At 45.2% G+C, this 15,690-nt stretch overlaps 1 protein-coding gene across 11 annotated transcripts in view; it reads right to left on the bottom strand.

Annotated features, from left to right (window-relative positions):
- vps8 (VPS8 subunit of CORVET complex) overlaps positions 1–15,690 on the bottom strand; it is a 957,961-nt gene that overhangs the window by 61,134 nt on the left and 881,137 nt on the right. For 10 of the 11 annotated variants that reach the window (XM_085985663.1, XM_085985667.1, XM_085985660.1 and 7 more), the window contains one exon: positions 12,972–13,049. The exons of the other annotated variant lie outside the window; for it this stretch is intronic. In XM_085985663.1, the coding sequence (XP_085841789.1) occupies positions 12,972–13,049 (78 nt within the window). Of the gene's footprint in view, positions 1–12,971; positions 13,050–15,690 lie in introns of those variants that run through there. 11 annotated transcript variants of the gene reach the window in all.

Raw genomic sequence — 15,690 nt, 5'->3', positions numbered from 1 at the left:
TCCATGGACCTACCATCCTCTGAGTGAAGTAGTTCCTCCTCATCTCAGTTTTGAAAGAGTAGCCCCTTATTCTAAGACTATGCCCCCTAGTTCTAGTTTCACCCATCATCGGGAACATCCTCCCCGCATCCACCCGATCCAACCCCTTCACAATCTTATATGTTTCAATAAGATCGCCTCTCATTCTTCTGAACTCCAATGAGTAGAGTCCCAATCTACTCAACCTCTCCTCATATGTCCATCCCCTCATCCCTGGGATTAACCGAGTGAACCTTCTTTGTACTGACTCGAGAGCAAGTATGTCTTTTCTTAAGTATGGACACCAAAACTGTATGCAGTATTCCAGGTGCGGTCTCACCAATACCTTGTACAACTGAAGCAATACCTCCCTACTTTTATATTCTAGCCCCCTAGCAATGAAAGCCAACATTCCATTGGCCTTCTTAATCACTTGCTGCACCTGCATACTAACCTTTTGAGTTTCGTGCACCAGGACCCCCAGATCCCTTTGTACTTCAGTACTTTCCAGTTTCTTGCCATTAAGATAATAACTTGCTCTACGATTTTTCCTGCCAAAGCGCATAACCTCACACTTTCCAGTATTGTATTCCATCTGCCAAATCTCTGCCCACTTACTTAGCCTGTCTATGTCCCCTTGCAGGTTTTTTATGTCCTCCTCACTCACTACTTTCCCTCCCATCTTAGTATCATCTGCAAACTTTGATATGTTACACTCGGTCCCCTCCTCCAAATCGTTAATATCGATTGTAAAGAGTTGGTGACCCAGCACTGACCCTTGCGGAACACCACTAGTTACTGATTGCCAGTCTGAGAATTAACCATTTATTCCAACTCTCTGCCTTCTGTTAGATAGCCAATCCTCTATCCATGCCAGAATATTACCCCCAATCCCGTGATTTTTTATCTTAAGCAATAATCTTTTGTGTGGCACCTTGTCAAATGCCTTTTGCAAGTCTAAATACACTACGTCCACTGGTTCCCCTTTATCCACCCTATATATTACTTCCTCAAAGAACTCCAGCAAATTTGTCAAACATGACTTCCCCTTCATAAAACCATGCTGACTTTGTCCTTTAAATTATGATTATCCAAATGTCCCGTTACTGTCTCCTTAATAATGGACTCCAAAATTTTACCTACCACAGATGTTAGGCTAACCGGTCTATAGTTTCCAGCCTTCTGTCTACTGCCCTTTTTAAATAAGGGTGTTACATTAGCAGTTTTCCAGTCTGCTGGGACCTTTGCTGAGTCCAGGGAGTTTTGGAAAATTATTACCAATGCATCCACAATCCCTACCGCCACTTCCCTCAAGACCCTAGGATGTAAGCCATCAGGTCCAGGTGATTTATCCGCCTTGAGTCCCATTATTTTACCGAGTACCACTTCCTTAGTGATTTTGATCGTGTTTAGCTCCTCCCCCCCTATAGCCCCCTGTTTGTCCAGTGTTGGGATATTCTTAGTGTCCTCTACTGTAAAGACCGATACAAAATATTCATTCAGTGTTTTTGCCATCTCCATATTTCCCACCATTAATTTCCTGGTCTCATCCTCTAAGGGACCAACATTTACTTTAGCCACCCTTTTTCTTTTTATATAACTATAAAAACTCTTACTATCTGTTTTTATATTTTTTGCTAATTTACTTTCATAATCTATCTTCCCTTTCTCAATCAATCTTTTTGTAATTTTTTGCTGTCTTTTAAAGTTTTCCCAATCCTCTATCCTCCCACTAGATTTGGCTACCTTATATGCCCTTGTTTTTAGTCGAATACTATCCTTAATTTCTTTACTTAGCCACGGATGGCTGTCTTTTCTTTTACACCCTTTTCTTCTCAGTGGAATATATATTTTTTGGAAGTTGTAAAATAACTCCTTAAATGTACACCACTGATCATGTATCGTCTTACCCTTTAATCTATTTTCCCAATCCACTCTACTCAATTCCGCTCTCATACCTTCATACTCTCCTTTATTCAAGCTTAGCACGCTTGTTTGAGATCCAACCTTCTCACCCTCTAATTGAATATGGAATTCAACCATGTTATGGTCACTCATTCCAAGGGGATCCTTTACTAGGACATTTTTAATTAATCCTGTCTCGTTACACAGGACCAGATCTAAGGTTGCTTGCCCCCTGGTCGGTTCAGTTACATACTGCTCAAGAAACCCATCCCTAATACACTCAATGAACTCATCCTCAAGGCAGCCCTGCCCAATTTGATTTGTCCAATTAATATGATAGTTAAAATCCCCCATAATTATAGATGTTCCCTTATTACAAGCCTCAACTATTTCCTGATTGATACTCCGTCCAACAGAGTTGCAACTGTTCGGAGGCCTATAGACTACGCCCAGGAGTGTTTTTTTCCCATTATTCCTTATCTCCACCCAAACTGTTTCATTATCCTGATCTTTTAACCCAATATCATTTCTCTGTATTACAGTGATTCCTTCCTTTATTAACATAGCCACCCCACCTCCCCTTCCTTCCTGCCTGTCCTTCCTGATCGTTAAATAACCTGGTATGTTTAATTCCCAGGCATTGTCACCCTGCAGCCATGTTTCTGTAATGGCCACAAGATCATACCCATATGTAGTTATTTGTGCCATTAACTCGTCTATTTTGTTACGAATGCTACGTGCATTCAGATAGAGAACTTTCAAATATGTTTTGTGACACTTAGTTCCTGCTTTTGCCCTTTTTATTATTTACCTTTTACTCCATACCTTCTGCCCCTTCCTGACACGCTCTGGTTTTTAATTTCCCCACTGCTACCTAAGTCTATGACCTTCTCTGTTGTCATTTTTATTATTTGCTCTCTAGGAACCTCCCCCCGACTAGTTAGTTTAAAGCCCTCGCTACAGCCCCAGTTATATGATCCGCCAGGACTCTAGTCCCAGCAGTGGCCAAGTGAAGCCTGTCCCAACGGAACAGCTCCCTCCTGCCCCAGTACTGGTGCCAGTGTCCCAGGAAGCAAAACCCATTTCTCCCACACCAGTCTTTGAGCCACGCATTTAACTCTCTAATTTTATTTGTCCTAGCCAAATTCGCTCGTGGCTCAGGTAATAATCCAGAGATTATTACCATTGAGGTTCTGTTTTTTAATTTGACCCCTAGCTGCTCATACTCCTTTAACCGAACCGGCTTCCTAGTCCTATCTATGTCGTTTGTACCAACATGGACCATGACAACTGGATCCACCCCCTCCCACTGCAAGCTTCTTTCCAGCCCAGAGGAGATGTCCTTAACCCTGGCACCGGGTAGGCAACACAGCCTTCGAGACTCTCGCTCTTGGCTGCAGAGAACTCTATCTATCCCCCTAATAATACTATCCCCTACCACTACAACATTTCTATTTACTCCCCCCTCTTGAATGGCCCCCCGTTCCACGGTGCTGTGGGTTGCTCATCCTCCCTGCAGTCCCTGCTCCTGTCCCCACAGGGAGTAAGAACCTCAAACCTGTTGGACAAGAGCAAGGGCTGCGCCTCCTCCAACACCACCTCCTGGATCCCCGTACCTGCCTCACTCGTAGTCACACTGTCTTGTCCCTGACCATGGGCTACATCTGAATTAATTAACTTCATAGGTGTGACCACCTCCTGAAACACAGAGTCCAGGTTCTTCTCCCCCTCCCTGACGTGTCGCAGTGTCTGAAGCTCAGACTCCAGCTCATCAACACGGAGCTGGAGTTCCTGTAGCAGCAGACACTTGTCACAGACGTAATCACCGTAAGCCTCAATGGGGTCCACCGGCTCCCACATCTCGCAACAGTAACACATCACCTGCTCCATTCTATGTAATTAATTACATTTTTTTTTTGTTAGTTATGGTCACCCTCTGCCCGATTTTAGATGCTAGTATCCCCTTTAATTAATTGGATTTAAATTAAATCAATCCCTCTAATTACACCAGTTAAATGGTTTACCAACAGTCACTCTGCACCAGAAAGGCCTTATTAACTACAACCCACAGAGTTAAAGTTTGAAAAGAGCACCTAACACCCCACTTACCCAAACTCAGAGCACTCTTTGATGACTTGCACTCAGTGTTTGCTCGCACTAGGACTGGTCTTTCTATACTGTTTGTTTGTTTACAGCCAAATGAGTCACCCCTGCTGATTGGTTAGAAAACTGGTTTCCACTGCCTGCTGTGCCAATTTACTCCTACTGCAGTGTAACCTTGTTTTACTCTTCTTAAACCAACAGAATCCCAAATCACAGAATCACAGAATCTACAGTGCAGATAGAGGCCATTTCGGCCCATCGAGCCTGCACCGACACATATCCCCCCCAAATATTTAACTTTTCCCCTTTACTTAAGCTGCTTAAGTAATCTTATCAAGAATGATTTAAAGAGAAATAACAATTAAAGAACTCTCACTCTTACCCAAACTCACAGCACTCTGATGGCTGCCACTTTCGCCCAGAGTGGCAGTGCCCCTTCTGCCGTGATGCGGTGGCCCAGAAAATCGATCTGCCTCAGTCCAAATTGACACTTGTGTGGATTAATTATAAGGCCATGCTCCTGGAGGCGGCAAAAAAGGATATGCAGGTGTCGTAGATGCTCCTCCTTTGAAGCGCTGGCGACGAGGGTGTCATCAAGGTACACGAAAAGGAATTTGAGGTCCCGTAGCACCGAATCCATGAGGCGTTGGAACGCCTGCGCCGCATTTTTGAGACCGAAAGGCATTCGTAAGAATTCGAAAAGTCCAAACGGGGTAATGACCGCCGTCTTCTGGATGTCCTGGGGGTGGACGGGCACCTAGTGGTACCCCCGGACGAGGTCGATCTTGGAAAAAAACGAATTGCCTGCTAAATGAGCGGAAAAATCCTGGATGTACGGTATCGGGTACCGGTCTGGAGTCGTGACCTCATTGAGACGCCGATAATCGCCGCAGGGCCGCTACCCACTGCCTGGCTTTGGTACAATATGCAGCGGAGACGACCAGGGACTATCGGACCGGCGAACGATGCCCAACCGCTCCATGGTAACGAATTCTGCCTTCGCGGCCTCGAGTTTACTGGCCTCCAAACATCGAGCGCGAGCATAAACCGGGGGGCTGGTCGTCGCGATGTGGTGCTCAACACCATGTTTGGCGGTCGTCGCCGAGAAGGTGGGTCGAGTGAGCTCCGGAAATTCCTTGAGCAGGCGGGTGAAGTCGTCGGGTGTCGACTCGGCGCAGGCGAGCGCGGGGGCCGCGCCTGAGCCCCGAAAACAGGGGATGGGGGCCCATGAGGCAGTGTGAATCAGGCGGCGATTACGTACATCGGCCAGTAGGTTATTAGTACAGAAAAAGTCAGCGCCGAGGATTGCTAGTGGTATTTTGGCGGTTATAAACTCCCAGTGGAAGAGTTGCCCGCCGAGACACAACCGGATTCGCCGCATCCCAAACGTACGGATAGCGCTGCCATTGGCGGCCTGTAGTGGAGTACCACGCCTCCCGGACCCGACGTCGAGGGGCGAAGCGGGGAGGATGCTGCACTGGGCGCCCGTGTCGCACAAGAACCGCCGGCCCGAAATGGAGTCGGTGATATACAACAATTTCCCGGAATCACCAACCGTCATTGTGGACGCGAACCCGACCTCGCTGTCGTTCTTCCGTTCTCGCGCACAATTTTGCTGCTTTCTCGGTGCCGGTGGCACGAAACTACATGGGGGTCAGCAGTATCTGGCTTTCGGACCGAACCGGGCGTGGTAGTAAGAGAGGCCGGTCTGTGGAGGTGCCGAGGCGGGGTTCCTCGAGGCGGGACGCTTCGAAGTGGCACAGTACTGTTGCATCACCGCGTGAATGGTGTCGGCTTCGGCCGCAGGCGCTACGCCGTCTGTAGCCTCCGACCTGGCGAGGGCTGCTTGTACCTGCTCGGGGAGCTGGCTCAGGAACAGTTCCCGAAACAGAAAACACTGTGGCTCAGACCCGAGGAGTGTGTGCATTTGGCTCATCAACTCGGAAGGCTTAGCGTCGCCTAACCCGGGGAGTGCGAGCAAACGTCGTGCGCGCTCCACTTTCGTGAGACCGAATATTTGCATAAGGCGCGCCTTAAGCGTTTCATACTTGTCATCCACGGGCGGGTTCTCCAGCAGGCTGATGATTCGGGAAGCCGTCGAGCTGTCCAGTGCGGAGGCCACGTAAAGGTAACGGGTCTGATCCAGCACGATGTTCCGAAGTTGGAACTGAGCCTCCGCTTGCACGAACCAGGAGGCTGCCTGTCGTTCCCAAAATTGAGGGAGCTTCAAACTCGCTGCGTTCACATCCATCTTGTTCTTGAACTTTCCACCGCGAAAATTGTCCGCGAAGCTTCGGGGTCACCAATGTAGGAATCGATCTATCCCTAACTGAAGCACTGAAGTCGAGTCAGTTCAATAATTCAACTGAATTTAATCAAACAAGTGAACAAAACAAAAACATGCAGGAGCAACAGCAAACAGGTCTTTTCAGCACCTTGTTACACGAGGTCTGGGCTTAGAACCTCCCACTCTCTGACATCATCACGTTTCCCGCTGTTCGGGGCATCACGTGACCAACGTGATGACGTCATCACGTTGTTTCAGGGCTTTTGCAGAAAGCTTATTTACACTCAGCCAACAAACACAGATGCTGTAGCATTGGGTTAAAGACAGTTATGCATTTGTACAGAAGATCATTGGTGGTTTTGCCACAATACCAAGCATTGACCTGCATGATGTGGTGAGTATGGTTGCACACCAGCTGGACATTGAGGGAGTGGAATCCCTTCCGGTTGCGGTATATCTCCAAATTCACATGCGGCACCCGCAAAGCAACGTGTTTGCAGTCAATGGCAACCCGCACCATGGGGAAGCCTGCTATCCTGGTGAAGACACGTGCCCGCTTCGCCAGCTTCTCTCTGGCAAGAGAGAATGAAATGTATTCAGCTCTCTTTGCATACAGAGCCTGACTCACCTCCCTTATGCAACAATACACGGCAAACTGCACGATGTTGGAAATATTGCCTGCTCCAGCCTGAAAGGAGCCTGATGTATAAAAGTTCATGGCCACGCTCACCTTGACAGCCACTGGCAATGCTGTCCTGACCTGGCTCTGAGGCTGCAGTTCTGCCTGCAACAGGTGGCAGATTTCAGTGTGGACCTCCTTAATAAAGTGGAGACATCGCATACACTGTTCCTCGCTGGGCTTGAGGTAGGAGAATTGCTCCCCGAAGACCCTGGGTGGATATGTCCTCCTGCTGACAGCCCTTCTCCCCCTCCTCCTCCTCCCTCTTTGAGCAAATTGTCCTCCTCTGTGTCGCCTCTGCTCATTCTCCGTCATGCTTCAGGCCAAGGGAGATAGAAACTACAGCACCCATGTCTGGGAGCAACTGGTCTGAGCACAAGCCTTGAAGTAACCTGCCACACCACTCCCTGGACACTTCAGCAACTTCAAATCAGATAACAAACCACCAAACACTTGTACAAACTCACTAAGAGCCAGTACAAATCAATCCACAAATAACCTGAAAGCAGTTGATGATCCCTTTAATTAGCACTGGTGGGTGGGTCCGTCCTGCTGCTGAACGTATGCTCAGTTGTGGGTGTTTCAGAGAGTGCGTTAGCTGGAATAATGAGGTCGAAAATGGCAGCACTGGAATCAACTCAGCATTGCATGCTGATTGACGTCACGATATGTGTACTCTGCATACTTCTGCCGCCCACGCTAATGACCTAACTGAAATGGTGTTCAGTGTGGCCCACACCAGAAGTGTGTGCGAGCACCACGGACACCATGTTGGACCCGAATCGGCTCCTGTAGCGCAGAAAAACTGGGCGCTCTGGCGCCGAATTTAGTGGCCGAGATATTTTATTTCCACGTTCTGCAATGAATAGTTCACCTTACGCATGACATAGCACTTTAAGGATGATGTTAAAATGTAGCTACAAGAGCTACCCACAGATACACAGGGAAGTATTATAAGTGTGTATCTACTTTTATCAGCTCAATTACTTTATATGGTACATTTTGTTTGCTGTAGGTGAAGCTTGCAATCAACAGGCAAGTGAGAACTGGCATCACTGGGCACTATAGGGAAAATGCCCTGTTGCAATGGGAATTGCACCTAGTTGAGCCCGTTTGTTCCGAAATACTGCCAGGAGTAGATGTCCTGCAGTTGGAGAAGCCCCAAACACAAACAACTCTGTGCGTGCCTAATACTGCGGCATCCAATGATGGCAATACTTTGCTGCTGTACGATACTCAATATCAAAACCTATGCTCAAGTGAAACTGACAGTAATTGAGATACTTAAGTATGAGCTGCACAATTATGTGGCACAATTCGGGTATGACATTCCCCTCTTGTCTGAGGGCTTCAGTGAGCTCATGATGTGACTGAACTCCTCCCTAAACCATTTTTATGTTTTGGAACAAGACAACTCGAGAACAGATATTGAAATTGACAGCACAGGGGACAACTCACACTGGTGGGATATTGGGCTTAATATATCAGCACACCCTTAGGTTCGTATTATTTCACACGCTCTGGTAGTTCTCCAACTTATAATAATAGTGTGTTTGATATATGTAACCCGTGTAGTAAGACTTTGATACATAAGCCAATTTTGTACTCATGCCTAAGACTAATCAGCACCAACAAATTAATTGAGCACACCGAAAGAGAAGCTCCGAAGCAATGTAATGTAGAGGAGACCCCAGGCGGGTTAAGATCAGGAAAGATAGAAGAAACAGAGGATACCCCAGGCGGGGCAGAATTGGAACACTGGAACAGTGAATTGTAAGGGGTCAGATCCGGGCTGTTACTGTCAGATCGTATGATGCAGCAATAGGAGCAGCGGGCGGAGGAGGAAGGATAGACTGGGACGCACTAGAAGGCAAGACAGATCAGCACGGCCGACATGATGGTTGGGGAGACCCCGGGGTGTCCTCCAGCCATGAGGATAGGCAGTCGGCCCCTGTGAGTGTCATAGTTAGCACCCAGGCCTATAATGAAAAGGGGGATAAAATCTCATTTGAGAAGCGCTCCGTTCCCCTCAATTAGAGGACTCCAATTTGCAGCAACGGTTGTCAGAGAATAGATTAAAGTAGTCGAGAAATCAATGTTTAAAACATTTCATCCTTGAGGTGGGGATTTGTACGAAAGACTGATATTTAGAGATTTAGTAGACGAGAATCATATACATATAAATTCAAGTGTAGCCATTGATCAAATAATATTACCCATAATTACTCCTGGGTAACTAAAAAGCTAAGACTTGTTCAGAATGCAGCTGCAAGGACAGTCAAAAGCAGTTTTGACTAAGTTTTGATAACAAACAGCCACAGACTGTGAGTGAAGGTTTAATTGCTAAAAAAACATATTATGATGCTAAGTAGAAATTAGAATTCACTTACCAAAACTAATTGCAACAATATTTAAAGGATTAGTATAAGGACATAAAATGAGAGATCATGGAAGTTAAGGTATTTATCTGGTAGATTAAAGTGAGATAGTCTGGATACCTCAAGACTCGTGAAACAGCGCGGATATGGGCCCTTGGTATAAAGGCCTTGTACCAGGGAGGCAGGAAATGAAAGAGATATGGTAAATTCTAATGGGGTGAAAATTATAAACAAGATAACAAGACAGCAGGATTAGGGTTGATGGAAAAATACTGGAAAGGAGGGATGCTACCCTTAGTCTGAGTGACAATGGTATTTTGACCATTAGAACCAATTAAAAAAGGTGATTTTGTTAAAGACCATATATGGACATGGGCCAAACCAACTTTTGATAAGAAAAGGGTTAAAACCTCAATACTCAAAGAACAACTTTACACAGACTTACTGCGAGAACAAAGGAACAGACTTACGACGACATCATCTGTGTCCGAGAGGTTCCAGAGACCAAGGGCTGCGAGCTACTCATTAAAACTATTGCCTAATGTTAATTATTGATTACGCTGTAAGCTTAATAAATCTTGATCTATTGCTCAAACATACTGGCTGCTGCCTATTGGTGTCTTGTCCAAGAACTCAGAGATCATTAAGATCTTACACTGCCAACTGCCACTGTCTACAGGCAGTAGGCACGTGCTTAAAATCAGCATGTGCTGCCACTTCAGTGCAGCACCGAAATGCTAACGTGTGCTTAACTGCTTGTGACATGCTACCTGCAATCTTTGTAGTTGAAGGAAGCATAATTCAGGAAGAAGCAGCAGCATTAGCAAAGGGATCTCAAAAACCACATTTATCAGCCTCAGTTCCACTGTCCAAAAACCTCTTCATAGGTAGTGATGGTTTGAGCTCAACCGGTGAATGAGATGCGGTCAAAAGAATCTTCCGACAAACTAATTTACACGGATATGTTTAAAATAATCCTTTTAAGGAAATAAAATGTTTTTAACTTGGGCTTTTTAATCTGCCCATAGCTGTTTTGTATTACAGTAAATGCAGTACCATGTGGCTATAAACAGATGTTCCACAGAAGCTGCGTGTAAGCATCACAGCTGAGGTGAAACAGGTAAATTTGTGCACCATTTCTGCCGGGTTCCTCAGCCTCCTCTGTTTCACACATGCTCATGGCTCTACCAATGACAACTGTTCTTTCAATTGGTTCAGCCTAAAGCTCCTTTCAAATACTCTGGCATACCTTGACGATTTACTTAATTTCTATTGTTTAGTATTTTGTATATTTCTAGAGTCTAAAGAGACCCAGTATCTCCATTCTTCCCTCATAACTCAATCCTTTCACACTAGGGATTATATTTCACTGATCTAGCGATAGAATCTATTTGTTGATATTACACACTGATTTGACATATTAAGTACCAAATTTACTATCACCCAGGATACCTTTCTACTTCATTGTTAGCTATTTCTACACCACCCAAAGCATACTTGTGATTTTCTTTCAATTCACTATTACTATTCTTTAGACTCTGCACTCCCTCTTGACCTTTCAGGCTCCTGCAATGATGCACAACAACATGTAACAGCTATCACATTAATTTTGCAGCCACTCTATCGGAATAATAGCACCAGTTTAATCTGCAGAGCAAATTGCATTAACAAGGGTTTTTAGTGGAAGACAGCATATTTGAAACCAAATTGAATGCAATAAGCACTCCTTTGAATTTGACAAGCTGTGCATGTAATTTCAACAGGATTTTGGTAACAACAGTGGTGATTATTTGGATTGGATGGAAAACACAGAAATCATAACAGCAGATGCTGCTCACATATCCCTCACATTCTTACACAAGAAACAATTATCTCCATTATCGTTAATTTAATAGAGCAGTGGAAAAATTATGGCTGTAGACATTATGAATGAAATACATTTACTTTTTTTGAGCAATTATGTGTAACATAAACAAGATGAATAAAACAGAATAAGGGGTCGGACAATTAGGACTGAGATGAGGAGAAATTTCTTCAATCAGAGGGTTGTGAATCTTTGGAATTCTCTACCCCAGAGGGCTGTGGATGCTCAGTCGTTGAGTATATTCAAGACAGAGATCGATAGGTTTTTAGGCACTAAGGAATCAAGGGATATGGAGATCAGGCGGGAAAGTGGTGCTAAGGTAGAAGATCAGCCATGGTCTTATTGAATGGCAGAGCAGGCTCGAAGGGCCAGGTGGCCTACTTCTGCTCCTATTTCTTTTGTTCTTATGTTCTTAACAGGATTCAAAAGCTTATGGAAAAATAAATGACTAGTAAATGGAGGCGCTGCAACCTCCTTTGCTGTTTCTGTTCACAAGTTACACAGCCTGGATTGCAAAGGTCAATTTTAAAAATACAACATTTTTTTTCCCATTTAGTGCTGCGTTTTGTGCTGTTGTGAAGGCCAAGGTTTTCTATTAATTTTTATCCTCAGCAAAGGCACTATGGAGAACTAAAACCATGGTCTCACTCCATCCCTATCCTGCCATCTATCTGGTATTGAACTTACCAAAATGTGGCAACCCTACACTTCTTTAACCAAACTCTTGTACAGCTACAACTTTTGAGGAACTGAATACTAGGCCAAGATCAACAGATTAAAGTACTGATACAAAAGCAGCTATCATAGCGAATAACAGCATGTAATTCATAATGCTGGGCTGCTTTTAAAGAATAGATTTACTGAATAATTATGCAGTGTGCATTAAGGCAACTCAGTTTTACTGTATTTTCAGACTTTTATATCATAGCTGTACTGACAAACTTTCCCATTCGACACAGCAGACATTAAAGACGGAAAACTGTGTTTTCATTGTTTGGAACACTGACCTTATATTTGTGGATGTCATTATGTTTATTGTGAGAAGTTACGCTGTTACATTGAGGAGTAAATAATATTTTCATTGCCCAGTGATAATCCTGACATATAAAATTAAAAAATATAAACACTACATTAAAAAGGAAATTCTGTTTCTAGTGGGCAAGGCCTATAACGCAAAACTGCTATAATTCAACACAACCTGGCAAAGCCCCTCAGAGAGGTCAAAGGATGGATTTGTGGGAAATGGAAATGCTGCACTGATACAGTAGAAGGTTCTCTTTTGAGATTGGGACTGAGGCACATTATTGTGGGCAGATTTTTTTTTGCTGTACCTGACCTGGCATACTTGATGCTAACATTGGGTGCATGGAATGCAAACTGGTCTATTCCTTGGCACTCACATCCCTATCATTCTAATAGCACAAAAAAGTATTTTAAAATAATGAAAATCTCCCCATCAGGACTGCTTTTAAAAATCTGTCCTGTGAGGGATAATGTGCAGCCTAGAGTGTGGGAATGTATAAAGAGACAGAAATGGATATTGAGTGTTTCCGTGTTTCCACTGCCTCTCGAGATGTGAACACTAGGCACAGAATCAGGCTCACAATGTTGCAGCCCAATCTCTGACTGGTAGTCTCTCGCATCTGTTTTTCAACCTTGCAAGTCACAGTACTGTTTTCTTGGGAACTATTTTGCTTTCAGGAAGTGGGATTAGCAACAAAAGAATTAAGATTGTACCCTAGATGGTCCTCTGTAGAGGCGCCGGAGCTGGTCAAAGGCCTGGATCTGCTGTGGCTCCAATGCTGCCTCTGCTTGCTGTTCAAGAAGAAAAACAAAATGTCAGTGATATATGGTCATATTACGAATGATGCTGCCAAACTATAAAGTTCAACTGAGCAACACCACTCACTGGTGGCACTAACCATCAACAAGTCTGTGAAAAACACTATATTATAATAACTAGATTATAAAACCTACCTGGAAACAAAAAGCATTTCATGTGATACTGTTGGAACCAGCAACTGCAGATTTGTACATCAATCTAATTCATTTTGATATCACCCATCGGTTATCACAATTTCCCCTTTCTTACTTAACGTGTCATATTATAGGACACACAACAAGAGACTGTTGGCAATGCTTAGGCCATTAGGTTATGGTGATCGAGAAGCCAAATTCCATGGGATACCAAGGTTTTCACCACTGTTTTGTAGCTCACATTGCACAATTCTATCCATTTTTACCTGAAACCTATGGAGTCAACTTGGCTGCAGTTTATATCCCACACATGATGTTGATCATAAATAATCAGTGAGTCATCAGTGAGCTGCTCATGGGATATAACTTGTGTCCCACAGCTTATAATCTGCATTTGCCTCTTATTATTAGAATAATGTTTTCAATAAATATATACATTAACCTGTCCAGTAAATATATACTCTAATAGATTGCTGGCTTCTTTGCTGTTCAGAACTGCTTAACTGTCTTGCTCATATTTAGGATATTGTTGGAATGGTTCAGTTGAGTTACAACAGAATAACGAAGACCTGGGAATGATTTCAACACTAACAAGTAAATAGATTAAAACCAACTTGCGCAAAACCTGTTCAAAATTGCAGAGGTAAATAGGTTAGTGCTAGGCAGGGCACGTTCTATTCAATTATACACAGGTAAACTGGTTAGTGCCATCCTGGGCACATTCTGTTCAGTTACACAGGTAAATAACTTGGATTCAGAAGCTCAGAGCAAACTGATTCTGGTTTTGGCAGTTCTGATTCTCTGTCTGACTGACAGGAAAGCTGTTGAAGATTTACTGAATTGGCTCTTTTGCATTTGGCAGACTTCAATATTACAATGGCACTTTTCATCTCAGAGTTCTGTACAGACAGAGACATAGGGCTAAAAATTTGGGGCGCTAACTTTGCCGTGGCGCTACTTTTAACGCCCCAGAAAAATTAGCCCCCTGGGCCAGAAATTGAGTGGTTGCACCCCAAGAGAGAAGCGGGGCGCTACTGGAAGCGCCCTGCATCCCTCTTGGGGCACCGCAGTATTGCAGGCCTTCCTTCCCTTCTTAAAAGGGGAGGGGCTTTGCGCAGCGTGTTCTGGGGCTAGCTGGGCCCCCAGGGGATCGGGAGTGGCTGCAAAGAGCCCGGCACTCTGCGGGGGTGGGGGGTCATTCAGGAAGCCAGGGATGGCAGCGCAGGCAGGTGCTGGCAGGCAGTCAGCAACAAAAATGGCCGCACGCACCTCGTCTTTAAATAGCACCTCCTCAGCCACAGGTAAGCCCCCCTGACCCCATCGGACATAGTGTCCGGCGGTAAGCCAGGGGGTGCTCCCAAAGATTGCGGCCTGGGTGCTGTGCACGGCGATGATGTCATCGCCGGCGGCGCAGCTACCAGTTAGCGCCACCGCTAACCTCCCGTTGAATTTCACGGGAGGCGTGGGCGGTGCCGCGCCCGGGCGCTAGTTGCTTTACGCCCCGTTAGGGCGCTAACAGGAGGCGCAAAGCAACCCAATTTTTCCCCATAGACTCTAAGCAAGAAATGATGAATTTGCAGGAAATACCAAAGACCTGGTTGAAACGATAAATCTTCAGGATACCTTTGAGGGGGGAGGTAGACAGGCAAGATGGTTTACAGAGGGCAGGGGCGTTGTGATGGAAAGATGAATATCCATTAGTGGGATGAAAGGAGCACTGGCCGGTCGAATGACTGCGATCGGGTCAGCTGGCCGCCTCTGATGACGTCATCATAGCAGCTGCTTTTAAAGCTGCCATTCAGCCTAAACCTTTCTCTTGTGGATTCCTGGACTCATTGCGTATAAATCAAAATCAATTACTTCTTCCAGAGGCAAGGCAGCTCCTTGATTTGATGATGATTGAATGATGAGGCCCTCCATGCTCTTGTGGATGCTGTTAGAGGGAGCAGGGAGATTCTCTTCCGTCCTGATGGCCGGAGGAAGCTTCTTCAGCAGATGAAGGCAGCCTGGCAGCGCATTGCTGAGGAGGTCAGCGCAAGGTCCATATGTTCACGTTCATGGATCCAGCGCCGAAAACGGTTTAATGATCATGTGCGAACATCAATAGTGAGTATCCCATCACACTTGCATTCAATTTGCTTCCCTTCTCATCACCAGCACTCTGCATTGTAAGCCTGCTCCTCCACATCCCACCTTACCATTACTTGCACCCTTACCTATCCATCTCTGTCTCTGCACTGACTCACTTCAGCATCTTGCCTATGCACCCCTTAGACTCACCATCACTGTCATGCAGTGACAACAACTAACAACGCACAGGGAGCTAGCTTCCTCTTGGCACCTTACCCCATCTTTGTCTCCCTCAAAGCTTCTACAGTGGGGATTATTCACACCCACTCAACTGCTTGTGTCCCTCCTTGCAGGAAAAGAGAGCACTGACTGGAGAAGGAACACCTACCCTTGCCACATTGACAAGTGC

The sequence above is a fragment of the Somniosus microcephalus genome, chromosome 4, assembly GCF_052327205.1.
Source record: "Somniosus microcephalus isolate GS21.2 chromosome 4, FLI_Smic_1.0, whole genome shotgun sequence".
Taxonomy (NCBI): Eukaryota; Metazoa; Chordata; class Chondrichthyes; order Squaliformes; family Somniosidae; genus Somniosus; species Somniosus microcephalus.
This window is presented reverse-complemented; position numbering and strand designations above follow the sequence as displayed.